The 15,086-nt window shown below is 39.2% G+C and overlaps 2 protein-coding genes across 2 annotated transcripts; one reads left to right on the top strand and one right to left on the bottom strand.

Moving 5' to 3' along the window:
• Positions 1–1,209: 1,209 nt before the first annotated feature.
• On the bottom strand, positions 1,210–4,145 carry LOC120440548. The gene is made up of 7 exons (XM_039613253.1): positions 3,814–4,145; positions 2,151–2,240; positions 2,027–2,052; positions 1,899–1,932; positions 1,675–1,754; positions 1,490–1,552; positions 1,210–1,377 (listed from the first exon to the last, which is right to left on the bottom strand). The coding sequence occupies exons 1-7, from the start codon at positions 4,142–4,144 to the stop codon at positions 1,210–1,212; spliced, it is 792 nt and encodes a 263-aa protein (XP_039469187.1). The 5' UTR covers position 4,145.
• Positions 4,146–5,930: 1,785 nt separating this feature from the next.
• dhodh (dihydroorotate dehydrogenase) lies at positions 5,931–11,972 on the top strand. The gene is made up of 9 exons (XM_031744887.2): positions 5,931–6,040; positions 6,568–6,780; positions 6,863–7,062; positions 8,308–8,390; positions 8,730–8,917; positions 9,883–9,996; positions 10,334–10,487; positions 10,571–10,730; positions 11,602–11,972. The coding sequence occupies exons 1-9, from the start codon at positions 6,026–6,028 to the stop codon at positions 11,660–11,662; spliced, it is 1,188 nt and encodes a 395-aa protein (XP_031600747.1). The 5' UTR covers positions 5,931–6,025; the 3' UTR covers positions 11,663–11,972.
• The last annotated feature ends 3,114 nt before the right edge of the window (positions 11,973–15,086 follow it).

The following is a 15,086-nucleotide window of genomic DNA, read 5'->3' as shown; positions in this document are numbered from 1 at the left end:
CAAACTGGCAAATGAAGGAGCTGTTGGGATTCCTTATGCAAAAATTCAATAAAATAAAAAAGTAAAACTATGGTCCTAAATCATGTTATCTTAATAAAGATAACTGAGAGTAATTATGATGTTTAAACAGTTTATTTTTGATGTCATGTTATTGATACACACGCATATAATTGATCTCATTGTGTAGTTGTGCTTCCAGTAGGTTATTGTGCACTTACATACCTCCTGTACTGGTATATATTCAGTTTAAGTCATTTTCCAAAATGGACACAAAACTGACAATAAAACATGATTTGAGATTAGACTTTTTTTCTTAAATTTTTTATAGCTCTGATGCTTGCTGTTGGAACTGCTTTGGGCGTGATGACTGTGCAGAGAAATTTGATATTGACAGATGTGTTGGCAAAGAAGAGTTCAGGAAGACAGTGTATTTATTTTTGTTGATCTGTCTTTTTCTATTACAACTGCAAAACACTGCAGTGTCAAAATGTTCAGTGTTTAATGAATAATGTCGACTGTGCTGTTCTCCTACAGTAAGCAGTAAGTTGGCTGTACCTCCACCATCTCTGTCAGGTTTGCCACCTTAATGTCCTGCTTTCCATCACTAAGTGAAAGGCTGCACACACTTCCTGTTATGTTGTCATCAGATGGATAGGGATTTTCATTGAACGTAGTCATCTAAGAGTGATGAATGCTCAGTTAAACAGGCTGTAGATGTCAGCAAAGATAAAAACACTAATGATGATAACACACACACATACTCAGACCTGAGAGATGATGTTGCTGTACTTATCAAGCAGGGGTCCAAGCACTGAATTTGAAGGGAGCTTAGCGAAATTGCCTTTTTCTTTTGAACCCAGCTCTGAATTGCCAACGTCAGAGGGTTTTTGTCTGGGGGTGGGGTGGGGAATACATTTTATAAAAATTAATTTTTATAAAACAAGATTAATTTGATACATTTTATAAAACAATTTAAATGTTTTAAAGCACAGACAAGTGTTATTTTAAAGCAAAATACCAACCTTTTCTGATAAATGGTGCCCATTGGGTATTGCATGACAAACTGGTCCTGTCCTGATAGCAGGTTAGTGACTTGCAAAATAACCTTAAAGACATTTTCAAAAAAACCCTGGAGAAGAAAAAACATCATTCCAGTGTGAGAGATGAAACAATAACAGAGACATTTATGTTGCTGGTGATGTAGTTACTCTAACTTACTTGATTGTTTTGGTTGTTTTTAAGATCGCAGTTTTTCAGTGACAGACTCAGGATGGCACTGCTGCAGTTAATGATGTGATTGAGAGTCTTGGTGTTGTTCAAGGCAAATGAGACATTCAGTAACTTAACATTTGCCAACAAATTTGTCACAAATGCTTGCTTTTGGAAGAAAAATAAGGGAGAATTTAGCACAGCACAAATATAAAAACATGAGAATAAAACAGTAATGATGAAAGTGTTCTCACTGGCTTTCCTAAATAAAGGTACTCACCCTGTTGCTATCTGTCGGTTCCCCTGGTGTCACTTCCATCGTTTGTAGTACACTGTCTGCATTCTGTCTCAGGAAAAAGGGACAGCTTTTAACTCTGGGGTATTTTTATAAAAAAAATATTTCCAATTCAAAGCTCCTCATAATTTATGAAAAAACATGTTGATATGTAAAAGGATTTGTCTCACCTGGAGAAATATGTTAATGTTTAAGATATTCAAATTTGACATTAAACCAGGAAGGTTTGAAGGTAGACCCCTTTTGTGCCCTAGAATCAAAGTGTATGTGAGGTTTAACAAGGTCCAGTAAAAAAAAAGAAAAGAAAAAGACAGAGACAAAGCTATACAACACTAGATTTATGCCATTTAGAGTGTTTATTAAGAAGACACAATAAAGTTTCATTCTAACTTACGATGTCTGGTTGCATGGCTGGAAATTTCAGTACACTACAAAGGAAACATAAACAAGGTGGACAATATGAAAGCTGAGTCTTGGAGGGTTGCGTGGCTTATTACTGCCTGTGGAATGTATTTGTCTTACCTTTGTGTTTGATGGAGACTGTAAACCTTTAAAACAAGAAGTTATGTTATGAATGAAATAGCAGAAACGAAGAATGAAAACAAATCTGATGAGGTTAAAGCTCGGATCAGAAAGCTTCACGTACTGTGGGTGCAGAGGAAGCCTCTTTTCTTTTTACAGTCAGACGTTAGGAGCTGGAGAGGATTCAGCTTCATGTATATGCATGAGGTGTTTTCTGTTGAAAACAAATGAAATGAGGAAAAGTTAGATTTTGAGACAAAGGTTTAACAACGAGACAACAACCAACAGGGCTGCAACTGTCAATACATGTGACAATTATTTACAAATCAATAATCTATAGGTAAAATGTAAACAGATGATCCCAGAAGCCACATGAAGCCATGTGTAATGTTTTGTCATTTCTTGCTTTGTGTGATTGAATACACACATTTGAGTGATAATAACACAGGTGGATGGAGCAGATTTTCCTTTTTGATCCTGGTAGTGTTGTGGGAATCTTGTGAGGCAAACATTTCCTCATCGTAGAGATAATCCTTCAGGTACGGAAACTTATTTCTGCCACCATAAGTTAAAATTTTGTATTATTATCTAAACATTTTGACCTAATAACTTGAAATTTCAAGCTGTTTTCTCGAAGTTTGTGGTAGTATGTATAAATTTTGAGATAATAACCTGAAATTTTAACATATGGATCACAAAAAGTGTTCTTTGTTACAGATGTGGAAAACAATTTCCATATTCAGGAGACACGGGTGTAAAGTATAAAACATATAATCAAGGAGGAGAGTTATGAGCGCAGGTGTTCATTTAGTTTTGAAGGGTTTCTTTTCACAGAGATTTCCTTATACCTTCATTCCTTGTTCCTACATCTACTCCCACTTCTAGACAAAAGAATATGCGCTCTCCCACAGCTAGACAATATGCAACCAGGCTATCCTCGAACCCTCTACAGAAGACCCGCGGTTAGCTCTTCGAGCTTCATTCGGGGTCTACCAAGCCTGACTCGTCTCACCCTCCAAAGTAGGGCTGTTGGAAATCTTATTGGGTAATTTATTTATTGTGATCTGCAAGTTTGTCTTATTTTATGACATGAATTTTCTTTAAAAAGCAAAGCAAAACAAAACAAAACAAAACAAAACATTTACACACCCCAAGGGAAAATATTCAAAAATATTTAAATTCAATTTCTCCTGGTAGTGACATGACAAAAATTCAAATGAAACCCAGCCTTTTCTCAGCACACAAACGTCATCAACCTCACTTATGTTCATGTCAATTTATTGTAATGTATAATCTTTTGTTCTTAACGATATCGTGACCTGAGCTTACTTTCAGGTCTGGGTTGATTTGAAAATGGCAGTTTTTCAGTGTCTTTTTTTAAGATTATTTTTATGGCATTTAGCCTTTTTTAGATATTGGAGCAGTGAAGACAGACAGGAAAGTTGAGTGAGAGAGAGAAGGACACACTGAGCTAAAGTGGCGATCGACTTTCAGTAGCTTATTGCTTGCCAACAAAACTATTACGATTAAACCATTAGCAACCAGGGGGGTTGCTAATAAAAAAACCCCAAAAAACAACAACCCCAAAAAACAAAACACTGGTGAGGGATCAAATCAAACAGCCAATAAGTACTTTTTTCTTTTCTTTTTTTCTTCCAAAGTCTGTCATGCTCTTTCAGACATGTCTTCACTTGAAAACTCACAGGGCACAAAAACACAGTAACCTGTGCAACAGAAAATAAAATTACTGCACCAAAATGCATGTTGTGTTTGTGTATTTCACTCACTATTGGTGGATTTCCAGTTATCCCTTCCAACCGTCTTTTCAAGCCACCATGTGTGATTGAAGTTGGTGTTCCAGTCTCGGGTTATGTTGTCCAAGAAGATTTTGGTTGGGTTGTTCATCCCCTTCAGGAGCTCTCCTCCTTGCTTTTCACAGCTGCTCCCAGCCTGGGAATAGGTTTTCGGTTCTCCAACAAACTCGAAACATACATTTCTGAAAACAAATTCACACTTTGCCGTGAAGTTGTTTCTTGGACAGTTCTCGGTTCTTCCAGCTACACACAGAAATCCAGCTGAAATCCACACAAAGACAGCGGTCCGGAGTACCGTATCCATTGTTATTGTTCTGTGGAGAGCATGAGCGCTTAGTGCTGCTCTAACTGTGGTTGGAATAGATACTGAGCAAGGTCACTTCAATCCATCACATGAAAATCAGAGAGCTTTCTCCAGAGAAACCCTGCATATGTTCTTAATACATTAGGAAAATCTCCCAAGACACTCAAACAAGATGCAAACTGAATCACTGGGCGTCATTAAAGGCCACTCAGGCTGACCTTCTAAGAGCAAGGACGAATCCGGTGTTTGATTTGCAGTTAACAGTACAAACAATTTATTCCATTACAATGACATTTCCCCCCAAATATGATTCTTGAATCAACTCTTGCCTGCCTTCATGTTGACTTTTTGTGAGAAGCATCTTCTTATTAGTCATTTGCATTCTTTTAAGATGGATTTTCTTTTGTTTCTTTGTCTTCTTTTTGCTTTAGCTGTCCATTATTATGATCCCTGTAGTCTACTGTTGTTCAGTATTGCCCTGTTGTTATTAGAAGCTATGAAGTTTCATTGTCATGTGCACAGTGGAGATAAACACAATGGTTTACAATGTACAGTGAAATTCTTATTTTGTCAGTCTCCCTTCACACAAAACAATTATAGCATTATAATAAAATAACAATAAAGATACAAGAAATTTACAAAGGAAAGTACAAGTAATAAATATGCAAAAGAATTAAATGAGTTTAAAGAAATGCCTTGAGCAAGTTTGGAAATATATCTGTCCCAGTTTGCAACAGCAGAATATAATAATTACAGTAATAGTGAACAGTAGTGATGGGGTGGGAGAGGGTTGTGCTGACATATTCTGATGGCCTGTGGGTAGCAGCTATTTGAGAATCTTTTAGTCCTTGATTTCAGCCTCCTGTACAGTTTACCTGAGGGCAAGTGTGTGAACAGGCTGTGTTGTGGGTGTGTATTGTCTTAACAACCCTGCTACTGTAAAGTGATTTACTGTGCAGTTTTTTTTTTTTTACCACATGCTTTCCTGAACAGTGTACATCTGTAGAAGTTCCTGAGGACTTTGTGCAATTTATTTAGTGTTTTTTCAGTGGAAAAAAAAATCACACTGATGGTGTAGAAGTCTGACAAAAACTGTATGCATTAAATATGATACACTAGGCGTTAAGAGGTTAATACTTAATCAGGTCTCTCTTCTTAAATTCCCTGTCTAAGGCATTATAGTTAACTAATACTAAACAAAAAAGCTAAAAAAAAAAATAGTTAATTAAATAAAAAGGAAAATTAGACTTTTGAAAAAAATAAATAAAATCGAAACAATTTTGTGAATTTGGAAAACTAAAATTAAATTAAATTAAATTAAATTACAATGAGGAAATATCCTGAGTTTTATTTCTTGTTAGTCTGGTAACAATTTTAGTACAATACACCTAATGACGCTTTGATGAGCATGTTTATTAAGACTTTGTGTACAACAGACGTGAACTACTTTCAATAAGTTTCTGTGTTTTTATTGTACTGCTTTTCCTAAATCTTGTCCCCAGCATATGCCCTCCATGCAATAATAAAGCATAAAAATCTAAAAAGATTAAAAAACTAATACTAAACTTTTTCACAACAATAAAAACTAAACTGAAATGAGAAAATCCACTCTGGAAACCAACTGACACTAGACTGAATAAAAAATAGTAGCTACTGAATAAAAAATAATTGCAAAAAACAAAACTATGTTATATCTAATACACACATACGCGTGTAATGCATGTCAACTCTAATCACCCGTGGTATCTGAGAATGTCACCGTCCGCCCGCCCACGATTGAAATATCGCGAGATGATGTGTCGGAAGCTAACACCGCGTGGGTTTCGTAACATGTTAGGAAATACATTCAATGCCCTTTAATGCCAAGGCAGAACTGCGTCTATGGCGGGACTGAAGGTAACATCAGAGACCGTGGACAACAGCGTTTGTCTGGCAGTGTTTTGAAGTGTCGCAGCGATACTTGTGCTCCTGTTTGCTAGCTCGTTTTCTCTGCCTGGAAAGTAATATTACTGTAAAACACTACAGGTCGTCTCTTCTCGTTTTACCGCGTAAACACAGGCATGCAATGAATGAGTTGTTATTGGGTTTATTTGCATTTACTCTAAGAAAGCTAAACAAAGTCTGCTGTTTAAGTTTTTTAATGCGTATCTTCCATCTACTACTGACAGGGTCCAAACCTGGCCTCGTAGACCAAAAAGCAAAACTAGTTATTGTTTACTAATAATACTTTATTTTTTGTCCATTTTAAATGCATTTTGTATTAAAACACACATGAGTGAGGTATGTGTTAGATACCACACATACCTTTATTTGTATTGTGTCTGTTTATTCAACCCCAGATTGTGTCACTGTAAACAGAGTGAGTTATCTTATTGAACTCTTAGCAGTCTGGTCACATGATGTTTTCACCCTCTGTTCAACAGAAAAAGTTAAAAGAAGCCGTGAAGGTCATCAGCTCAGGTAGCCTCCTGTTTGCATCCTACCTCACTGCGACTGGAGATGAGCGTTTCTATGCCAACCAGCTGATGCCCCTGCTGCAGAGGATTGTGGGGCCTGAGACAGCCCATGTGCTGGCAGTGAAGATGATAGGTTTGGGTCTGGTACCTCTGAACCGCTACCAGGACCCTGCATCATTGGTAAGCATGTCACAGTGCTGTCTCCTTAGTGGGTTGCACATGTTCCTGGATTCGTTTAAGACTTTGTTCTGTTTGTCTGCAGGAAGTCAGCGTCCTTGGGTTAAGGTTCAAAAACCCGATTGGGATTGCGGCCGGCTTCGACAAGCACGGAGAAGCCGTTGATGGCTTGTACAAACTGGGCTTTGGCTTTGTTGAGGTGGGGACAGTTACTCCCAAACCTCAGGAGGGGAACCCGAAGCCACGCGTGTTTCGCCTCACTGCAGATAATGCAATAATCAACAGGTGAGGTTGGACGTGCTGCACCACTGTTGGTGCTTTAAAAGGGTTGTTGTATGTCTTTAGGTTGATATACCTAGCTGAAAGTAACAGGCCCATTTATTGCCAAAAAGTGATTGTTGGTTGTTCTGTGTGTGTTTTATGTCTAATAACCTTATCTTTAGTAGTAAATAGTCTGTAATCGACAGGATTTATGAAGGGGTTTTACAATTTTCAAATTTTCTCATGACTCTGCATTGTTTTATGTGCTCTATAATCAGTTCACTCTTTTTTGCCTGTTAAAACATTGTTAAGGGCAGCATGGTGGCGCGATGGTTTTTCTAAATCGCCCATAAGTGCAAATGGTAGTCTGTCTCTTTGTGTTAGCCCTGTGACAGACTACCAATCTGTCCAGGGTGCACCCCGCCTCTTCCTCTATGGGAAAACAATCCTGATTTGGATAGGTGGAAGAAAATGAATGGATGAATATCTTTGTAGAACTGTTAAGTTCTATTTGTTGCCATTCCTGATGTGTTTTGCAGTAATTTGGTGAATTCACAGTAAAGCTCTGTGTTGGACGGGTCCACAGTGGTGCTCATGCTTAGATTTAGGTTACATAGCAGATTGCATTTACAATGAGGATGCTTACATGAATTCACTGAATGCTAACTTTACATCTACTTAAGTGAAGTAAGTCGGTACTTTTTCCACATCTGCTGTTCATATCCTTAAGTGCAGTTGCCAGTCTAATCTGGAAGCAGAGGATGTTTGCTTGTAGAAGATACTACAAAGGTAGAATGATGTCAAAAAGTAAGCCCAGATATTAGTTATACTGATACTGGCACTGGATGTTTGCAGGTCTGAGCATACACAACAAACAAGCATTAGTAATTGATCACTGGATTTTTTTGCATTAAATTACATGTTTCTGAGATGATTACAGGTTTTTCTTACGTAGGTACAGATTTCATGCACTCATGATTTCACAAAGGTGTTTAATATGATGCAGAAAGGTCAAAGGTCAACTTGACTGTCACATCATAGTGTCTTGCACAAAATTATGTGCCATAACGAACCTATAGTTTTTTGTTTTTTGTTTTTTTTTTATCGTATTTGACATTTGGTCAGTTAATTACGTTCTTTCAAAGTCGTTACTAAACAGGGTGTGCCTGTCTGGACAGACATGATTTTAAGCTTCCGTTTGTCTGTTGGTACGTGCATTGAGTTTAAGCCAGTGTTTTAACAGGTTTATTTACCCCCCTCTGTGTGTAGATATGGATTCAACAGCTGTGGTTTGGCAGAAGTACACATGAGGCTGAAGGCCAGAGAAGAAACACAGCAAGGGCGAAGTAAAGGTTAGCAGATCCTCTTTGTATTCTCTGAAGTACTGTAAATGTGGCAAATGAGGCACCAGAGATTACATAGTTCACTTTCATTTAGATCTTACATAGTTTTGTTTTTTTGGTGGCTTGTGATGTGGGATGTCAGCATTAAATTATGTATAAGGTTAAATATATTTTTAATGATCTTGACCTGTCCTCATCTCGTATTTTAATCACGCCTGCATACTTACTTAAGGCTCATTTAGCACGTCAGCAGCATGTGCCCCAGTTGAGTCATGTGCCTGATGATGCAACCTGTGTCTGTGTTTTCTGAACTTTCCTGTTTGTGTGTGTGCGCATATTTGTTTATAGCTGGCCTTCCCCTCGGCATCAACCTGGGGAAGAACAAGCTTTCACGGGACGCAGGGGCAGATTATCTGGAGGGCGTGAAAGTGCTGGGCCCGCTGGCTGACTACCTGGTGGTCAACGTTAGCAGCCCTAATACACCAGGTCTCCGGGATCTACAGGGCAAGGCTGAGCTTCGCCAGCTTCTGCACACAGTAGGACTACAGAAATGATAATTTGATTACAAACACTGAGAAGCACAAACAAATCTTCACTGGCATATTGGTGCAGTGATTAATGGAAGCATGCCATGTAATACAGTTTATAAGACAGCAAAATTTCTAAGAAGCACTTCTAACAAGCCTGAAGTTGATAATTTGGTATGATCACCTTCATTCTTCAACATAACCTGTCTATCACAACCTCACTGCTAGATGCCACTAAGTCCTATGTGCTGCTCTTTTAATGTAACAGTTTGTAGTTTTTTGTAACTTGAAGACGATGCTTTGAATCTGACCTGTGACAATTTTGCCTTTGTGTACTGAAAAATGCTTTCAACAGTGATTTGTTTAGCTGATATTTGTATAATTGATAGTATTTCTCCCGTGTTGGTTTTGCTTTAACTTCTACAGCTTCCCCAGCTGTAGTATTCCCCCCCACACCCACCACCACCCTCCTCCACCTCCACCCCCTCCAGTGAGAAGCAAATGCTGTTTTCCCTTGCAGCAAAAGGGGAAAATAAGTCAAGGACAGGGTTAATGAATGTCACAGAACTGCGACATCTGTGATAAAAGCTTCATGCCCCATCAGCACCAAATTTGAGTACTCATTGGCTTCACTGGTTCAGATTGGGATCAGATTAGTGATGGGTAATAATGGAATTTTAATAATGGTAATAATGGAATTTTTAAAAAGGCATTTTTATAAACTCTCCATTAGGTTGACTGAAAACAATCAGAAAGGTATTCAAGTGGATTTGATGGGTATATGTTAGGTATTGAATGTAATAAAATCTGTTGCTCCAAAGTGTCTTTTCTGTACACCAGTTCTTGAACCCAGAGGCTGTATTTTTAGCCCTTCCTATTTCCAAGGCTTTGGATCTTATGCCGCAGTAAACCATCTTTCTAACTAGTTTCCAGTCTCTCCACCTCATCACCTGACACTTGCACTATCTGCTCAGGTGCTGAAGGAACGTGACGCCCTGCAGGAAGAGCGTAAACCTCCCGTCCTGGTGAAGATCGCTCCTGACCTGACTGCCCAAGACAAACAAGACATTGCTGATGTCGTCACTGAGGTGGGAATCATTGTTATGTCTAAAGTAAAACATGCTTTATCTAAAAAAACAGCCTTAACCCTGCATAAAGCTTCACATGGCTCCCTTCCTCATCTGTGCTCGGGTAACCTTGTCACTACTTCAGTAGGTTTTTGTGCTCATTGGAGCGGTGAGGAGTTGCACTTTAGTAGATGTGACATTGAGGACGGAACAGAAAGCAAATCACACTTTGTCTCTTTGTTTGTCACTGAGTATTTCACATCAGAGATCACTCGCATACATACATCAGCTCTGCTGCTGTAGGTGCTGCCACCTGTGACACCTACTTTCTATCTCCGCTTATGCTCTGTGTTTCCAGCTGGGAGTGGATGGTTTAATGGTGTCTAACACCACTGTGTCAAGGCCAGAGACACTTCAGGACCCAAGTAAGTCTGAGGTTGGAGGGCTGAGTGGAGAACCTCTCAGAGACCTCTCTACTAGGACTGTCAGAGAGATGTACAACCTCACCAAAGGTACGGAGTTATATCCATCTCCATCTCCCTCAGTATCGACTGTGCATATAAAGTAAATTTCCTGTATGTTGTTATTATTGCAGGTAAAATACCAATTATTGGGATTGGTGGTGTTGCTAGTGGGCAGGATGCGATGGATAAGATCCGTGCTGGTGCATCATTGGTTCAGCTCTACACTGCTTTGACCTATCAGGGTCCACCTGTAGTGATAAAGATAAAACGAGAACTGGAACAGCTTCTTAAGTGAGTATGAAAATAACCATTAGGGCCGAGTTCTCTACTTTAAGAGTTGTTCTTGTTTAGGACACATTTTTCTTAGAACTATTGGATGTTCTTCCTACTGCTTATAAATTTCAATTTTAGTGTAGGGACACAAGAATTGTGACTTTCTGGGCTGATGCTTGTAGAAACAGAATAGAGGCTTCAGGTACAACTTCACTTAGTTTGAAGGTGAGCACAGAAGGAAAAATAAAGAATCTGAAGATGTTAAAGCTCCAGAAACACTTGTAGTATGAAGAAACACAAACGGTGTGTTCTGTATTAACACCAATAAAGCTTTTATTCATACTATAAGTTTTGCTGAAGGTTTAAACTCTTTAGCCAAGAGTTTGGCGATAATTTATCGTTCACTCCTCCCTGTGTGTTTTATCCCCCTTTCTTTAAAGCCAGTGTAAATGCATGTTAACATGATAACAGACATACAGCAGCCATTAGATGACATCTTTTTTTGCCCACTAACTACTCCACTATCGGTCAGCCAGGCTGATGTGGGCTAATACTGATATTTACCTGCTAGGTCGGAGGATCCTTATTTATATATGATTGTTTATAGTCTGAGACAGCAGCAATCACCAGCCCCATTCATTGCATTTTCAGAAGAACTTTCGTACATACATACAGCAACCATTTAACCAGACTGTATCACTCCTCAGTTTAATCAGTACCTTTGTTGGCATGGAAACAGCTGTGCCTAAAATCTTATCAAATAAGTTATTACAGGATACAAATTTGGAGCACAGGCTTCCATCAGTTTATTCCGGTGCATCAGTTGATTTGTCTTTTTGCTTCTCAGGACACATACTTATAACCTACACTGCTGTGTCTACTTCCACAGAGATCAGGGTTTCAGCAATGTGTCCGAGGCAGTTGGAGCTGATCACAGGCAGAGCAGATGAGTCGACTCCTAAGCGGAGCCCACCTTGAGAGATGGGGGAATGTTAATGCAGCCCGCTGTGGCTCCTGAACTGGGGTGAATCCGCAGTATTTAATATCCGTCCATCTTGATTTCCAGGGTGGAGTAAATATTATGGTCTGAAATCACAGTAAAAACCAGTAAGTGAATAATGATGTGTTTTATATTGTCCTAAGTAGGGATGGGTACCGGTGTCCGGTGCCATGATGGCACCAGTTCTGACATAAACGGTAGTAACCAGACCGAAAAGCAGCGCACATTTCGGTGCTTTATTTCGGTGCTTTTTTTTTTCCTGAGCCAATTCTAGCCAATCATTTTACGTTTCCGAGGATAGTAGGCGGGGCCAGGTACGTACGTTCTTTTAGAGCAGAGCTACAGATTAAAAATGCCCAAGGCCAAGCAATCAAAAGTCTGGCTGTACTTCACAGCAAAAGATGCAAACTCAGCAGCCTGCAACAAGTGCTTTAAGCTGATACTGTGATACTGTCAAAGGAGGTAACACCTCAAATCTGATGAAACACCTGGCGACGCATAGCGCGTTTTTTTAAGCCGAAAATGCGCCGTGTTTGATAGCTTGCTGCGAGACCTCACACCGTGCACATCTACTGCGGGTGTGGTGCCTGTTATCGGACCCGGCGTTAGCAACATCCCCCAAAAACCCGAAGAGTAGAGTCCTGGCCCCTAGCCCTGTCAGCGTAGCAGAAATGATGACGGATGATGATGGCAGCAGCAGCCGTTCTCCTCTGCGTGAGTAGCTTCATATTGTTCGTGTGTAATTAACGTTGAGTAGGCTAACCACGTTATTACATTAATGCATGTAAGGTGAACTAGCAAACACCGTCGTAGTTACATGCGGCTGTCTTCTTGTTTGATGGCAGATACTCCCTTCACCCTGGCCAAAAAGGCTAAAATGACCAAAGAAAAAGTGGAAAACAGTTAAACATGAGAGGTTTTTGGACAAAGTTTGTGTTTTTTCCATTGTTTAAGCACTGCTTCCAGCCAAGAGTGATACCATATATGCCCTATAGCTGCAGAAAAGGCTAACATTGTTATCTTTTTACAAAAAAAACAGCTGAACATGAGAGGTTTTTGGACCAATTTTGTGTTCTCCATTCTTTAAGCACCGGTTTGAGCACCGTTTAAGCACCAGCACCGTTTCAAAAGTACCGGTTTGGCACCGGTATCGGATAAAACCTAAACGATACCCATCCCTAGTCTTAAGTATTAAGAACCTGAGATCTGTACCTTGATTTCAGACATTCATCTTTGTTACAGTGTAACAGCACTTGGTGTTTCTCACATGCAGACCTAAACCTTTCAAGCCCCCCAACTGATTTTTAATGATGCAAACTTTTCTTCAGTGTGAAGAAAATCATTGTTTGTGATGCTGTAAACTGAAATCTGTGCAGAGTATATGACCTTGAAACATATTTGTAATGGTATTGCGCGAAAATAAAATCAAAGACTTTAAAGGCTCAGATACCATCAAGTCATTTATTTTGCTATGAAACATCACAGGAGCATCCTTGAAGGACTTGAAGCTCCACCATGAAACAGTTCGAGTTACAAAGAAGAATGCCCTGAACCTGCAACATGAGAGCGCTTTGAAACGTTTGCTGGTGACGCATTAGAAAGATTCTAGACTTATTTCTGATTCAGTGTGTAAAAGGTAACTTTTTCACTTCAAAGATCAAAACCCAACTTGTGTTCTGAAAGGTAACCAGTAAAGAAAGCCTGTGTTTATCACTATCCAGGGGATCCAATAAGCTGACTGTGTTGACTTCTCATGCTAACAAAAATGAAGTTTTACCTCATCTTAGAATCTGTTTTCAGTGCCGTGATGCTCCTCAAAGGATAAACATCTTTCAGTTTCCTTTAACAGCCTGCCTGTAGCCGTCAAGTAAAATAAATACAACACTACATTTTGCATTTGGTCAGATCACTTGGTGCTAAAGAAGATGTTGAAATGGAAATAAAAGAAACACGATTTTCCCCAAAGGTACATTCTGTGCTTACTGTGTTTATTTATTACATTTTTTTGTCAGTTTAAGATCTCAATAGCTGTAAAGTGTGTGTGTGTGTGTGTGTGTGTACATATGATGGGGATCGGAACTGACTTGTTTTAAATATGAAATACATTGTTTTGGCATGTTTTATATAAATGTGGAGATATAGAGGTCTTAATAATGGAATAATTCATGTGGAATAGAAAAAAATGAAGGTGCAGCAACAATATAAAGGGTTCACTCTAGGAGGAACTGTACATATATGTTTTATTATAGATCCATATATGAAGTTTTTCTGGTGATTGAAGTAGTTTCAGACATGAAAGGACTCTGAGTTTTCTGTGTTCTTGACAGCAACGCATGAAGCCCTTAAGTCATGTTCCTCTCAGCTGGACTCCCACTCCTCTCTGTTCTATTAGCGGTGTTGCATCATGGCCTCCCATTGGTGTCGGCTGCTGCTTTTATAGTTATTATTGGATTTTCTCACTTATTGTCACTTTGAGACGCCTTTCTATCCCGTCACAATACTGCCTGTTAATCCCAGAATAGACGGCGGTCATTAGGTACAGCCAGTGAAGCCAGAGTATCTGTGAGGATCAGCTGTGAGCTGCCAAGCACCGCCTTCTTCCTTTCCTGAGGCTACTCTAGGTCCAGACTGGGTTTTATCCCATATGTGGTGTTAGAGGGGCAGGAGAGGCGAATCCTAGCCTCCAGACAAGCAAAACTTTAAAACTGATGGCCACTTACATGCACTCTTACAACTTTGATTGTAGCTAGGAGGCAGCACTTATCTGTCCCTGAGATGGTGTTTGTGCTGCGTTTTTTAAAATCTGAACACTAATAGGAAAGGCCAGGTACATCATCTTCAGCAAGGATTAACCAAATATTGTCTTTTGTAGCTAGTGTTGTTCACAAGGCCAATATGTGGATGTAGAGCTGAAGCATTTATTTTTTTTTTTCCTGCTTGATACTGCATGCATCGTACTATTCTCCGTGGAGGGCATGTCCTTGTAATAGGACAGCGAGGGAAAAAAGGAAATTGCTGAATGAAAAAACAGTCAATTATCACAAAGCGCACAGTCTGTCTTAAAATCTGTCTGCAAAAACATTTAAAGCTCTGCTAATGTGGTAGGACGCGTGGAAGAAGAGTTCCAAGGTTTACCATTTAGTAAAATTTCAGGGTTGCAGCTTTTTTCACTGGTGTAGAAAGCAAATCATTGTTTTTAAATGAAGTGCCTAAATGTCAGATAATTATGAAAAATGCCCCAGAGCACAAAGTAGTTTTGACAAATTGGCTGTTTTACATGATTTGATCAAACCCAAAAGCAGCTAGCTGTGTGTAAAATGGCTAAATGTCACACTAGAAAAAAATGTCATTACAAAAAATGTTTTGTGAACTGT

This window comes from Oreochromis aureus, linkage group 1, assembly GCF_013358895.1.
Source record: "Oreochromis aureus strain Israel breed Guangdong linkage group 1, ZZ_aureus, whole genome shotgun sequence".
NCBI classification, from domain to species: Eukaryota; Metazoa; Chordata; class Actinopteri; order Cichliformes; family Cichlidae; genus Oreochromis; species Oreochromis aureus.
The sequence above is the reverse complement of the archived record's forward strand: the minus strand, read 5'-3'. Positions and strand labels throughout refer to the sequence as shown.